Source organism: Pristiophorus japonicus, chromosome 16, assembly GCF_044704955.1.
Source record: "Pristiophorus japonicus isolate sPriJap1 chromosome 16, sPriJap1.hap1, whole genome shotgun sequence".
Lineage (NCBI taxonomy): Eukaryota > Metazoa > Chordata > Chondrichthyes > Pristiophoridae > Pristiophorus > Pristiophorus japonicus.
The window spans coordinates 122,274,143-122,290,081 of NC_091992.1; the positions used below are offsets into that span (position 1 = coordinate 122,274,143).

Genomic DNA, 15,939 nt, shown 5'->3' on the forward strand with positions numbered 1-15,939 from the left:
GCCACCTTCTTGAGCCGCTGCAGTCCTTGTGGTGAGGTACACCCACAGTGCTGTTTAGGAGGGAGTTCCAGGATTTTGACCCAGCGATGATGAAGGAACGGCATTATATTTCCAAGTCAGGATAGTGTGTGATTTACAGGGGAACTTGCAGGTGATGGTGTTCCGATGCGACTGCTGCCTTTGTCCTTCTAGGTGGTAGAGGTCGCAGGTTTGGGAGGTGCTACCGAAGAAGCCATGGTGAGTTGCTGCAGTGCATCTTATAGATGGTACACACTGCAGATACGTTGTTCAGGTGGTGCAGGGAGTGAATGTTGAAGGTAGTGGATGGGGTGCCAATCAAGCATGCTGCTCTGTCCTGGATGGTGTCGAGCCTCTTGAGTGTTGTTAGAGCTGCACTCATCCAGGCAAGTGGAGAGTATTTGCTGATGTATATAATAAAAGGATCATATGACAAGGTCACATCTCAAGTTCCTGTAGAGTCATCTTGTAGTCTGTGTGTTTGTGATAACGAAAGGAATATATTACATTGGTGACGAGGATAGGATAATAGGATTCCCTAGTTGAAATTTTTGTTGGTGGATCATCCAGCCAAACAATAGAGAAACTTTGAAAGGTTCTTTGATTTGCAGCACAGCTAAAAATTCAAGGTAAATTACAAGCACATTTGGCCGAACTGAAGAGTCCAGATGGCCGTGTCAATGGGAATAATAGGGCACTTGGGTGTGTTCCATTGTGATCGAATGACTTTCAGAGTGTATGTGGAGCGGCTAGAAATGTTTTTCACCACATATAGTACCATCGAAGTCCCTGATGACGAAACCCTTAACTGGGTGGTGTTAGAAAGAAAATGGGCTATTATCCTGACTGAAGCAGACCCCAAGATGTATGAAACCTTGAAAAATGTGCTTGTTCCTGTCAAGCCAAAGAGCACGCCACTGACAGAGATTCTACCCAAGTTAGAGCAGTACTACAGTTCTGAGCCCCTGGAAATTGCTGAAAGTTATCGTTTTGGAACACAAAATCAATTCATTGACGTGGGTATCAGTGAATAGCATTAAAAAAGCTATCCATTCATTGTCATTTCGGAAACTTTCAGGACCAAGCATTGAGTGACCGCTTTGTTGTGGGATTAAAAATGAAGTAATCAGAAGAAAATTGTTGACAGCCCCTAACTTGACTTTTGATTTAGTTTGTCAGACTGCTATGTTGATGGATATGTCTGACCAATACTCCAGAGAATTTTGTGCCATTTCCAGTTATCAGACAACCGAGGTGAATCGCCTGCAGGTTAAAAGTAAAAGGCAGTTGGGCCCCAAGGCCTCAGCGACTGGCCAAGTCGTGCTATCGGTGCCTGGGACAACACATTGCTCAAAGCTGTCCATATGTGAAGGCAGAGTGTTACTTCTGCAAGAAAACTGGGCATTTTGCAAAGGCATGCCAACTGAAGAGTAAACCAACTTTCAATGCTATAAGTAGAAATCGCCAGAGACTACATAGTATTGAAAAGAAGCAACAGGACGAGGATGTTCTGGAGACACATGTCATCGGGAGCACGAGGGTATCTAACAACGATTCGCGAAGTATCGGCATCCAAGTCGACGTTGCAGGAACTAGGATACCCATGGAAATCGACACTGGTGCATCCATGTGCGTAGTACCGGAATCACTATATCTCGACAAGTTGAGTGATTTTACGACGGTGAGATTCTCACTGCAGAATGCCAAGCTTCTGACCCGCTCTTGTAGCCACAGTATTTATGTGGCTGGCCCAGTTAAGTTTCTGGTCAATGGTGACCCCCAAGATGTTGATGTTGGGGGATTCAGCATTTTAATCTTGTAGTAGTTTATTTGAGATGACACTGTTTTATACTTTTATAGTTTCTCCCAGCAGTCAAAGTAATTGGGCAAATCCAAAAATATCTATCTTTCCTTATAACCTGAAGTGTTATAATTTTATTGGTGAATAAAAGTAAACAAATAATAAACTGTTAAATGAGTACAAAAATTGATATCTTTTAACATTGTTGCTTAAATTAGACAGATCTTGGTGCCCAGTATATTAATGCTGGAGTAAAAAACAATGGAACAGTTTTTCTGATGACGGATTCCCAGGTGGCAGAGGAGATCTTTCTTGTGCTTATTAATGACCTTTTGGCATCTGGTGAGATTCCGGGACTATTTCAAGAGGACGAATTGGAAAATATTATTGGTGCCATGAAAAATGAAGTTAAATTATTTGGTTATCAGGATACAAGAGAGAACTGCTGGAAGTTCTTCATAGAGAGAGTGAGGAGGCAACTAAAGGTATGGTTAATGTTTATGTAATTTTTTAATTCATTTCATAGTCAGCCAGCAATGCCATTAAATGCAGTAAACAAAGATAAGTGTAAAAACATACGAACAATGATGGACATTTAAAGACCATCTGGTCGATCGAGACTGTCCCACACAATTGCGATACCCCACCTGAAAGCATATGATCTCCTGGGAAAGACAAAAAAACACATTAAAAAACCCAGGCCAATTTGGGGGGGAAAAAATCTGGGAAATTCCTCTCCGACCCATCTAGGTATCAAAACTAGTCCAGGAGATCACTCTGGCCCTGAATTCCCTTCACTACCTATCTTCTATAAGAGGTGATCTCTGCCTCAGCCAGAAACAAATACAGCTCTCGCTTGAAGAAATTCAGCGAGTCCACATCCACCACTCGAGACAGCAGTCTGTTCCAGAGGTCCACTATTCTCTGGATAAAGAACCACCGCCTGATATCTAAGCTAGCCTTATACAACTTACATTTGTGACCCCTGGTCCTGCCTAACCTATTTAATTGAAATAAACTGTCAGCTGGAACACCATCTATTCCTTTCATTATCATATAATCCTCAATCAGATCTCCCCCTAAGTCTGCACTTCTCTAACTAAAATGCTTTAGACTGAGAATTAGTCTAGGGGCTCTCCTCTGCACCCTCTCCAAAGCCTCAATCTCACCCATGTGAGGAGACCAAAACTTGACACAGTGTTCCAAGTGAGCCTAAGATCTTGTACAAGGACAAAATAGTATGTCTCACCTTGTACTCAATTGTCCTATGGATACACCCCAATACCCTATTTATTCTAGCTATCACTACACGGCATTGCTCAAGTACCTTTCAGGATGTATGCACTATAATGCCCAAATCTCTTTCTATCCCTAGCAACTTTAATACCTTTCCCTGAAGGGTGTATGAATGTTGAGCATTTGCTCTGCCCACAGAACACTGCACTTATCTGAGCTATACATAATTTTCCAGTCTTGAGCCTAAACTCCCAACATATTAAGATCTGCCTGAAGCAGACGAGCATCATCTACAGTTGTAACACTCGCGCAGATCTTGGTATCATCTGCAAATTTGTAGATTATGCCCCCAACACACAGGTGTTTTTTATTTTTTTAAGAGTCAATATATTTTTTGGATTTTACAGGTTGTTCTGTGTTTTTCACCCGTGGGTTCAATTCTACGAATACGTGCTCGAAAGTTCCCTGCTTTGGTAAACTGCACAGCTATAAACTGGTTCCATGAGTGGCCAGAAGAAGCTTTAATCTCTGTTAGTAAGCGTTTCCTTGAGGAAACTGAAGGTATTGCGGTAAGAGAGTTTAATTGTTTTTATTTTTATGTAACCTACCTCTACCTCGCCGTCACTCAGACTGAATCTGATGGTGCACAGCCTCATTATTCTATTTGATGCTCAGCTATTGTATCCATCGCCAAAAACAGCTACTTCCATCACCACAATATTGTACATCTCTGCCCTTATTGCCAAAACAATTGTTGAAATTTTTATTCACCCCTTTGTCACCTCTAAGAATTACTTCTCTAAAGCTTCTCCTTATTGATTTCCTGACTTGTACTCTGCATTAACTTCAACTTACCTAAAGCTCCACTGCCCACATTAATTCTTACGTGCCTATCAGCCTTCTCCTTCTCAACCTTCACTGCTTCTCCATCCCCAAAGCATAGATTTCAAAATCCTTATCTCATTTACAGATTCCACTGTGTCTTGCTATCCCTACCTTTGCAACCTCCTTCATTTCTCTGTAACTGCATGTGTCCTCTACTCTTCTAGATCTAGCCTTCTGTACATATTTACCCAAGCCCAGCTCCATCTTCAGTTGCAGAGCCTATGGCTTTCTTAGCTGTAATCTCTGGAACTCTCCATAAACCTCACTGTCTTGCAACCTCTCTCCCCAATTACAAAAGCTGCCTTAAAAACATATGCCTTTGGTCACCTCCCTTGCTTCCATTATTAAATATTTATTACATTAAAGGCACTATATAAACACAAGTTGTCATATCAAGTTTTAACTAAACTAGGAGACGGGATCTCACCTATTGTACTTGCATGGTGAAGAGGGGATTGTTATGTATGTAATAACTCGATAGACTGAATACTGTAAACTAACACAGGTACAAACCTGTCTCTGCTTTATTAGGGCCCAAAGTGATTACATTACATGATGGCTTGCCTTTTATGCCTGGGCCGCACACACCAATGACCTTCGACAGTGGCACCACCTGGTGGCTGGTAACCCCAAACATACATACTCCCCTTTATGATATTAGTAACAATCTTTTTACAAATTGAGACGGTCCGGGGCTTTCCGCTCCCGAGTTGATCGTCTCAGTTTAACTTGGGCAAGCGTTCTGAGTCTGTTATGACTGGGGGCTGGGTAACCGATCTGATGGGAGTGGCAATGAAAGTCCAGATTCATTGATGACAGTGGAGTCCTCTGATGACTGAGGGTAGGTTGGTTGGTCACTGATTTGTCTCTTCCTCAGACTGTTCCGGTTCATCCGTGTGCTGCAGCTTTATCTGATCAACATATGTCCTGCATGTTTGCCCATTCTTGAGCTTGACAATAAATACTCTGTTACCCTTCTTGGCCATAACAGTACTGGCGATCCACTTGGGACTTTGACCATAATTTAGTACATACACAGGATCGTTAACAGAAATGTCGCGTGACACAGCAGCACGATCATGATACCACTGCTGACTTTGATGTCTGTATTCAACATGATCGTTCAAGTCAGGGTGGACAAGAGAGAGCTTGGTCTTGAGACCTCTCCATCAATAGTTCAGCAGGGGGGACCCCGATAAGCGTGTGGGGTCTTGTCCTGTAACTAAGCAATATGCATGACAAGCGAGTCTGCAGTGAAACTTGAGTTACACGTTTCATACTCTGCTTGATGGTTTGGACAGCACGCTCTGCTTGACCATTAGATGTGGGTTTGAATGGTGCTGACCTCACATGTTTGATACCATTGAGTTTCATGAACTCTTGAAACTCCAGACTAGTGAAGCAATGTCCGTTGTCGCTTACAATGATGTCGGGCAGACATGACACGAAGGCTCTCAATGGTAGCTGTGCATGTACTGGATGAAATGATGATACACTCTATCCACTTGGAATATGCATCCACCACAACTAAAAACATCTTTCCCAGGAAGGGACCTGCAAAGTCGATGTAGATTCTGGGCCATGGTTTAGATGGCCATGACCACAGACTCAGCGGCGATTCCGCAGGTGCTTTACTTAGCTGCATGCAAGTGTCGCACTGATGCACACATGATTCCAGATCAGAGTCAATTCTAGGCCACCATACATGAGACCTGGCAATGGCTTTCATCATCACAATACCGGGATGAGTGCTATGTAGATCATGTACAAATTTCTCTCTGCCTTTCTTAGGCATAACAACATGATTACCCCACAGTAAACAATCTGACTGAATAGATAGTTCGCCTTTGCGACGGTTGTAAGGTTTGGTTTCATCGCACATTTGCTTAGGTATGGCAGACCAATCACCACTAAGGACACAACGTTTCACAACCAGGTCTTAACTTGCTGAGCCGTGACAGGGGTTCCTTCACTTTCAAAAGCATCCATAACTAACAGTAGGTCTGCAGATTGTGGCGTCTCCACCTCCGGTGTGGGCAACGGCAGACAGCTCAGTGCATCGGCACAATTCTCGGTGCCAGGTATTTGGCGAATGACATAATCATAGGCAGATAATGTCAGCGCCCACCTCTGGATGCGGGATGATGCATTGGTATTTATAACTTTGTTTTCCGAAAACAATGACATGAGTGGCTTGTGATCTGTTTCCAGTTCAAACCAAAGACCAAACAGGTACTGATGCATCTTTTTAACCCCATACATACAGGCTAATGCTTCTTTTTATACCATGCTGCAGGCTCTTTCCGTCTTTGACAAACTTTTAGAAGCATACGCAACCAACTCCATATGATGAAGCATCACAGGCCAATACTAGACGCTTACACGGATCATAATGTACCAGCAGCTTGTTAGAGCAAAGCAGATTCGTAGCTTTCACAAAAGGTCTATCTTGAGCACACCTCAAACACGGTTGTCACCTTTTCTTAACATCATGTGCAGTGGCTCTAATGAAGTGCTCAATCTAGGTAGGAAATTACTGAAGTAGTTGAGTAGACCAAGGAACGAACACAGCTCTGTCACATTCTGAGGCTTGGGTGCATTTTCGATGGCCTTGGTTTTCGAGTTGGTGGGCCTGATGCTGTCAGCAGCAATTTTCCTCCCCAGGAATTCGACTTCTGGTGCCATGAAGACGCACTTCGAACGTTTCAGTCTGAGTCTCACTTTGTCCAGACGATGTAGAACCTCTTCCAGGTTGTTCAGATGTTCAGCGGTGTCGCGACCTGTGACCAGGATGTCATCTTGGAACACAACGGTTCTAGGGACAGACTTTAGTAGACTCTCCATGTTCCTCTGAAATATGGCTGCAGCCGAGCGCGTTCCGAAGGGACACCTGTTGTAGATAAACAGTCCTTTATGAGTGTTGATGCACGTAAGTTTCTTCGACGTCTCAACCAGCTGCTGTGTCATGTAGGCCGATGTCAGATCCAGTTTAGTGAACGACTTCCTCCCCGGCTAGTGTTGCAAATAGGTCATCAACCTTCGGTAACGGATATTGATCCTGCTTCGAAACTCGGTTGATCGTAACCTTATAGTCTCCACAAATCTTGACAGTGCCATCACTCTTCAACGCTGAAACAATGGGGCAGGCCCATTCATTAAATTTGACCGGTGATAAGACCCCTTCACGCTGGAGTCCGTCCAGTTCGATTTCGACCTTCTCCCTCATCATGTACGGAACCGCCCGAGCTTTATGATGGATGGGTCTTGCATCCGAGTCCACGTGGATCTACACCTTGGCTCCCGTGAAATTGCCGATGCCTCATTCAAACAGCGAGGGGAACTTGCTCAGTACTTGAGCACATGGAGTATCATCCTCCGATGACAACGCTTTGATATCATTCCAATTCCATTTGATTTTTTTCTTGCCAATTCCTGCCAAACAGCGTTGGACCATTGCCTGGAACAATCCATAACGGTAAATCATGAACTGCACCATCATACGACACCTTGACTACTGCACTGCCAATCGCCGTTATGAGTTCTTTAGTGTGCGTACACAACTTAGCATTGACTGGACTCAACTTAGGCCTCACAGCCTTAGTATCCCACAGCTTGTCGAATGTCCTCTGGCTCATTATTGATTGACTCGCACTCATGTCCAATTCCATCGGTACCGACACACCGTTAAGTTTCACATTAATCATTATTGGTTGGCTCTTTGTTAGGAACGAATACAGTCCATACACTTTCTTCTCTAGTATCTCAGATTGCATATCCGGATCCGTGCTATACTGGTCATCATCCTCCACGTGGTGTGTCGCAGCACGCTTGCTCAGTTGCGGACAAATGCGCTGGAGATGCCCCAGTCTCGAACAGCCTTTACAAATGTACTGTTTAAACCAACACTGATGAGGCCGATGATTTCCCCCACAACACCAACACAGTGAAATCGGATTAATTCCCGTTGGTGGACTTTGGGCAGCCACAGGTTTCGCATACGCAGTCAAGTAGGTCCTGCCATATGCAGCTTTACCAAACGACGATACAATCTTGTTTACAGTACTTGCCGAGTACGATTTTTCGATGATATCTGCTTTAAGTTTTTGTCCATCGCCGCAATCATGATGGCCTTGCTCAAATCCAGCATCTCTGCTGCCAGTAGCTTACGCAGGATCACCCCGTGGTTGATGGCGATTACAAAGAAGTCCCGCAGCATGTCTCCCAATGCATTTTTGAACTTACACGGTCCAGCTAGACATCTTCGGTCGGCAATGAATTCCGACACATCCTGACCCTCAGAACGAACGTGCTTGTAGAATCGATATCGTGAGATGATGCTGCCGCCTTCTGGTTTGAGATGGTCACGTACCAGAGCACACAATTCCTCATAGTCCTTGTCCTTTGGACTTGCAGGCGAGAGAAGATTCTTTGAGTCTATATATTTTCGGACCGCAAACCGTGAGGAAGACCGCCCTGCACCTAACTGTGTCAGCGGGTTCCTCCATTTTGTTGGCCACGAAGTACTGGTCCAGGCAAGCTACAAAATCTGCCCAGTCCTCTCCCTCCACGACTCTCTCCCGAATCCCAATTGTGCTCATTTTTGCATGCGAAGGTTCTTAAGTTGTCTCGTCACCAAATGTTATGTATGTAATAACTCGATAGACTGAATACTGTAAACTAACACAGGTACAAACCTGGCTCTGCTTTATTAAGGCCCAAAGTGATTACATTACATGATGGCTTGCTTTTTATACCTGGGCCGCACACACATGCGTGCAGCCCAAAGAACTCCGACAGTAGCGCCACCTGGTCGCTAGTAACTCCAAGCATACATACATGACAGGGATAGTTGTTCACTTTCACATGACATACCAAGAGAATTCTCCTCTTTGATCCCAACCAAAAGTGGGTAGGATTGCACTAGAGAATGACGGAAAATTCAAGTGGTGAGGCCTACAGTTGTCTCACAGCCCCAACTATAATTTCCCTACCCGTCCCTGCCAGGACTACCACTGCCCGCTTCTTCCCCACCTTTCCTCACCAACTGTATGGAATAGGTAGCGAAGGCACGGGCCTCCATTCCTGGCAGATTTCCCTCCTGTACACCCCATTTATCACCACTTTCCGGATCCACAATACGACAGATGGTTCCAGGAAGTGGCGGTAAAGGTTACAAGTTCCCCAGTGGACAAAAAAGGCCTAGTAACAGCCTCCAGGGTCGAGGGATCGAATGGCCTATTCCTGCTCCTATTTCTTATGTCCTATTTCTTATGTTCCTCTCCCTTCAGGTTGGCACCAGCACTTGCATGCTGAGGCTTTGACCTTGGCTGAGGTATTCTCTGTGTTCCTTGATTTTTCTCTTCGAAGCACTTTTGCCCCTTTAAGGTCTTCACTTCAGAAGTGAGCTATTTGTCAAACTTCTGCCCAGCAAATGCCCGTGAAATTGTTACGCCTAGTAAAAGTAGCCAAAAGGCCTGCTTTTACCAGCGTAAGAGTTTAAAAAAACATAAAAATAAAATTTTATCAATCATTTATACATTAAAAGTTCTATGCAATAAGGTAAGTTTATTTTTAGTCCCTTTAAAACATGTAAACTTAATTTTCAAAAATTAAAATTTTTGTTTTAAATATTTAATTAAATGTCATTTTCATTCATTTTAAATATGTAATGGGTTTTTAAAATTTATTTGAAATGTAAATGTATTTTTGGGGGTATTCCCATTTATACTTGTGGGATTTCCGTACAGACGGAATCCCCATCAACATGAATGGGGATTCCCTTCTTTCATTCATTGGCCTGGCCCACATGATCCCAGGAGTGCTTGCGAACTGCATGCGCCGCTGAGATACGTGGGCCTCTACCTGCGTGTACCTGGAGAGACCCAGGACCGCGAGTCTCCGTACCTCCCAGACCACCAATTACACAGGTATTTCTCCACGGGCAGCCTCCGACCGCAACTTCAAGGCCATAAGATTCTGAGAGGGCTTGACAGGGTAGATGCTGAGAGATTGTATCCCCTGGCTGGAGAGTCTAAAACTAAGGAGCATAGTCTCAGGATAGGGGGTTGACCATTTATGACTGAGATGAGGAGTAATGCCTTCACTCAGACGGTTGTGACTCTTTGGAATTCTCTACCACAGAGGGCTATGGATGCTCAGACGTTGAGTATATTCAAGGCTGACATCGATAGACTTTTGGACTCTAAGGAAATCGAGGGATATGGGGATCAGGCAGGAAAGTGGAGTTGAGATCGAAGATCAGCCGTGATTTTATTGAATGGCGGAATAGGCTGAAGGGGTCATATGCCTCCTCCTGCTCCTAGTTTTTATGGTCTTGTATGTATTTAATAATGTGTAATGAGATTCCTCCAACTGGTAATTTGTCCATGGATATCAGAAGATTCACATTCATCGGTAGGTTATTTCAAGCTAGGGCACATACACCAATTTAAATGCCAGAGTCGCAAGATAAATCCCTTTTGGCATGCGATTGTGAAAGCATTGTCATAATCATAGAAGTTGCATTGCAGAATGAAGCCATTTAGTCCTGCATCGTTGATAACTCTTTAACTGGAGCTGTTCAATCTAAATGCATTTTCCTGCCTTGTCTCTTTATCCTTTTATATTCTTCCTTTTGAAATTCTTATCCAATGCTCTTTTAAATGATGTAAAAACAGAAAATGCTGGAAGTACTCAGCATTAAAATACTCAGCATGAAATTAACGTTTCAGGTCCATGACCTTTTATCAGAACTTTGCCAGTTAACTCTGTTTCTCTCTTCACAGATGTTGCCTGACCTGCTGAGTATTTCCAGCATTTTCAGTTTTTATTTCAGATTCCAGCATCTGCAGCATTTTTCTTTTGTGCCCTTTTAATTGACGTTATAGCGACATGTGATGTAGAACATGGCGTCCATAACGCTGTGATTAGTTCTGGTTAGTTCCACTTTTTCTGGGTGGTTTTTTGGGAGAGCGATATTGTGGGCGACATGTGTGCGAGGTGGTGAAAGTGATGCTGGGCGTTCTCATGGCCGCTAGTTTCAGTAAATATGCACTTTATGACAAAAAAAAGTGGGTGGGCGGTATTATTGAATCTCAGCGTTAAATCAGTGCGGAAATTAACGTTGGGCGATATTATGGATGTTGATTTCACCCATTCTGATGATTCCGCCCCAAAAAAGCAGGCAGGCGATATTATTTTTTCCCGGAGTTAAGCACATCGGGAAAGTAACGCTTGGCGATAAGTTTCCGAGAAATGCCCATCAGTTTCCATTTTGTGGCTAAATGGGCAATATCTGGGCATTATGGGCCCAAGTTTCCACATGATTTGCGCCTGATTTTTAGGAGCAACTGGTGGAGAACGGACTATCTTAGAAATCGCAATTCTCCAAATTTTTTTTCTGCAGTTCTAGTCAGTTAGAACAGTTCCACTTTGGAACAGAATTTTTTCTTCAAAAGGGGGCGTGTCCGGCCACTGACGCCTGATTTCAAAGTTTCCACAGTGAAAACGTACTCCAAACTAACTTAGAATGGAGCAAGTGAAGATTTTTGTAGAACTGAAAAAACCTGTTCTACACATTAAAAAATCAGGCGCAGGTTACAAATTAGGCATAGGGAACGAGGGGGGGGGAAAGGGAAGTCATAAAATTCTACAATAAATCCTTAGTTATACTTATACAAATATTATACAAATAAATCCAACCTGAATGAAAATTTATAAGCAAAGAAAAGATTAAATAAACCATGTTCCTACCTGTGTGAAAGTTCTTCAGGCAGGCCTTTAGGAAGCGGTTTGCCGTCGGGACTAAAGGCTGAACGGGCCGGGCCCGAGATTTCGGGCAGGGCCCATCCCCAGCACCAGAGGTAGGTGGCGTTGGGTCGGGTCGGGGAGAGAGGTTCGGTTCGGGTCGGCGGGGGAGGGGGGAGGGGGGAAGAGAGGGAGGGGGGGGAGAGGGAGAGGGAGGGAGGGAGAGAGAGGGAGGGAGGGAGGTCAGGTCGGGGAGGGGGAGGTCAGGTCGGATCCAGTCTGGGGGCGGTGGCGGGAGTAGAGTCGGGTCGAGTCGGGTGGGAGCGGGAGCGGCAGCGGCAGACGCAGACGGGTCGAGTCGGGTCCGGTCGGGGGCGGGGGGGTGGGGAAGCAGGAGCGGCAGCGACAGGTGGGTCGGGTCCGGTCGGGGGCGGGGGGGTGGGGAAGCAGGAGCGGCAGCGACAGGCGGGTCGGGTCGGGCCCGGTCCGGGGGGGGGGGGTGGAAGCAGGAGCAGCAGCGGCAGACGGGTCGGGTTGGGTCCGGGGGTAGGGGGAAGCAGGAGCAGCAGCGGCAGACGGGTCGGGTCGGGGTGGGGGGGAAAGCAGGAGCGGGAGTCGGGAGGAAGCAGGAGCTGGCCGTGGGAGGAGCCTTATTCACGCAGCCCCAGTGAGGCCATTCGGCCAGGGCTAGGGGCTGCGTGTTTCGGGCCCCTCCCACACAGTTTCAGGCGTCTGGAGCTACTGCACTTGCGTGCCCACTGTAGCGTGCGTGTGCAGAGGTCCCGGCACTGTTTTCAGCACAGGGACCTGGCTCCGCCCCCCGACAGCTCCTGTTGCGCCGCGCCGAGGGCCAAAGGACCTGCAGGGAGGTGGAGAATACGGAGGGTTTTTTTAGGCGCACTTTGTGGCGCGAAAAACGGGCGTCCAGGTCGGGACTGCGCCGTTCTAGGCGCGGCTCGAAACTTGGGCCCTATATGTCATTTCAGTGGTAAAATGGGCATTAAATGGGTGTTAAGCATGCAAAAAAAGTGGAGGTTCTAGCCCTATATCTTTATCTCGACCTGGCCAAATAAGTAACAATGTGCAAAACTCTTGGTCAAGCACATTCCCAGGGGCTGGTCATGAAAATCTCCTAACAATTTGGACGTGAACTTATTTGGAATAATACGCTTGCATTCCACATGGTACAATCTTTATCCACTGATAATTCATTTCTACGACGAAGTATGGATGAATATCTTTCTCTGATACCTGGTTTGGCAAGCCATTTGTTATGTAATCATATACCTTTGACATAACTGCGTCACGTTTCGTTGCTCTACCAATCTCTTCAGTTGTGACTGGCAGTTCATCAATGTATGAAAAATAGAACACTTCTTCCCTATTGGGTGTAACTTGTGATGCGGATGGCAATCTGGACATAGCATCAGCATTAATGTGATCAGCTGATCGTCTGTACTCAATGTCATACGTATATACTGACAAAATCAAAGCCCATCTCTGCATTCAGGCTGCAGCTAAGGTTGAAACTGAGGACTTTGGATGGAGGATTGCTGTCAGCGGCTTACGACCATACAAGATTCCGGTACTATGCTCACGGATGCAGCAGTGTCAATTTCCATAGGTATCCTGGTTCCTGCGATGTCAACTTGGATGACGATACAGCACGAATCATTGTTAGATACCCTTGTGCTCCTAATGACATGTATCTCCAGAACCTCCTCGTCCTGTTGCTTCTCTTCAATGCTATGTAGTCTCTGGCGATTTCTACTTATAGCAGTTTTCTTGCAACAGAAACACTCTGCCTTCATATATGGACAGCTTTAAGCAATTTGTTGTCCCAGGCACCGATAGCATGACTTCAATTCGCTGTTACCTTGGTCAGTTGCTGCGGCCTTGGGGCCCAATTGCCTTTTACTTTTAAACTGCAAGCGATTCACCTTAGTTGTCTGACAACTGGAAATGGTACGAAATTCTCGGGAGTATTGGTCGATCGTATCGATCGACACAGCTGTCTGACAAACTAAATTAAAAGTCAAGTTAGGGGTTGTCAATAATTTTCTTCTGATTGCTTCATTTTTCACCCCATAAACAAAGCAGTCACTGAAAGTTTCCAAAATGACAGTGCATGGATAGCTTTTTTAATGCTACAATTCACTGATACCCTCGCCAATGAATTGATCTCGTATTCCAAAACGATAACTTTCAGCAATTTCCAGGGGCTCAGGACTGTAGTGCAGAATCTGCATCAGTGGCGTGTCCTTCGGCTTGATGGGAACAAGCACATTTTTCTGGGTTTCATACACCTCGGGGCCTGCTTCAGTCAGGAAAACAGCCCGTTTTCTTTCTAGCACCACCCAGTTGTGGTAATCATCATCAGGGACTTCGATGATACTATTCGTGGTGAAAAACATTTCTAGCTGCTCCAGATACACTCCAAAAGTCTCTCGGTCACGATGGAACTCACCCAAGCACCCTATTATTCCCATAGGCACAGCCATCTGGACTATGGCAATGTCAACAGTGTGCTTGAAATTTACCTTGGATTTTTAACTGTTCTGCAAAACAAAGAACCTCTCCAAGTCTCTCTGTTTGGTAGGAATCATCCCCAAACACAAATTTCAGCTAGGGAATCCAGAAATCCTATCTTCATTCACCAATGTGATATATTCTTTACAATATCACTAACACAGAAACTATACAATATGGCTCCAATACAACATGTGACTTTTATTGTATTTACAGCAGAAGTTGCATTACCACGGTAGTCCACTAGGTGGAGCAGTAGTCCACTAGGTACCAGGTACCACTCACTTAATGTGCAGTTAGTGGGCAACAACGCCCAACACACCATATTATCCTGGCAGCAGTCATGCTGCTTTCATCCTGCGCCAGTCTGCTGTACCAGCAATCTTCCAGAAGGTGCTGCTAGACAATAAGGGCTATCCCCTGTACACCTGGCTGATGACTCCCCTCCATAACCCCACGACCCGTGGCCAGCACTCATATAATGAGAACCATGCTGCCACCAGGAACTTCATCAAGCAGACCATTGGGCTGCTAAAGCAATGATTCCGCTGCCTTGTCCGCATTGACGGTGTCCTCCAGTACACGCTAGCACAGGTGTCCCAATTCTGCCACAACATCCACAACTTGGCCATCATGTGGGTGCAGCCCTTGCCACCACAGGTTGCGCGACCACCTCAAATGGAGGAAGAGAAAGAGGAAAAGGAGGAAGGGAGGAGGCAGCCTGCACATCCATGTTCTGGACGGGCTGTATGAGCGCATCGTTAGACTCTGGTTCCCCAGAATGAAACCCCAGATCGTTTTGAATGAGCCCCATTAGCAGCAGCAGCATCATTTCTTAATCCAAAAAAAAAATCCCTTCAGGCAGCTTGTCGGCATGCTTAACCATAGTATTGCAGCAAGCCTCCACTGCCATTTCTAATTTGGCATGGCTTCCAGGCGAAGGTCAGGAAGCCCTCTTGAATACATGGATGACCCAGAGCGAGAAGTACAATCAGCATCATGGGAGCATTTCCAGGGTGGGTGGAAGCCTCATCCCACCAGAGATGGGCCCTATCAAAAACTATGGGCTGGAAATTGTGTAGCACCCTGTTTGAGGCGATAACTTTTGTGGGAGCACAAAAGTATTGCCGGGCGCTACCCCAACTTCTGGTTTAGCGCTCCAGGAGAGAAGTGAAGCACTAAACCCAGTGCTACCATTTCCCTTGGAGCGCTAAACCAGGCAGGAGGGACGGTAGTGGTACAGCACTGCACAATGTCCAGAGGCTCCTTCCCTATCTTAAAGTAAGGGCCATTGCTGCAGGATCTGCATTAAATCGACTACCATGCTTGCCGATGGCACTCGCAATCTGCAATGATCAGCCCCAAGCACTTTAACAGAGTGCAGGGCTGATCAATCGCAGCACAAAAATATGGTGAAAAAATGACCTGAGGGCAATACTTCTGTAAGCGACATTACCTTTAAATACCACTCCCCAAACGGGCAGCCTACCTTACAATGTCTTCTGCAGCTGCTGGTATTGATGCCCGGCGATGCTGTAATGCGCGGAACCAAAGTTCGCATCTGGGGTATAACTGGGGTGCTACGCACCAGATGATGTCATGATCTCCGGGCGTAGGAGATCGTGGCCTTAGGGATTTCCGCTGCCACAAAACTCCAAGGCAAGTTCGCGGGCATCAGTACTCTCGCTGCACTCGGTCGCAGAGCCGGTAGCGCCCCGTTATCA

At 45.7% G+C, this 15,939-nt stretch overlaps 1 protein-coding gene across 1 annotated transcript in view; it reads left to right on the top strand.

Annotated features, from left to right (window-relative positions):
• LOC139226779 (dynein axonemal heavy chain 17-like) overlaps window positions 1-15,939 on the top strand; it is a 1,002,254-nt gene that overhangs the window by 856,457 nt on the left and 129,858 nt on the right. Inside the window, exons 55-56 of the mRNA XM_070857781.1 lie at window positions 2,038-2,304; window positions 3,463-3,624. Coding sequence (XP_070713882.1) covers window positions 2,038-2,304; window positions 3,463-3,624 — 429 coding nt within the window. The remainder of the gene's footprint in view (window positions 1-2,037; window positions 2,305-3,462; window positions 3,625-15,939) is intronic.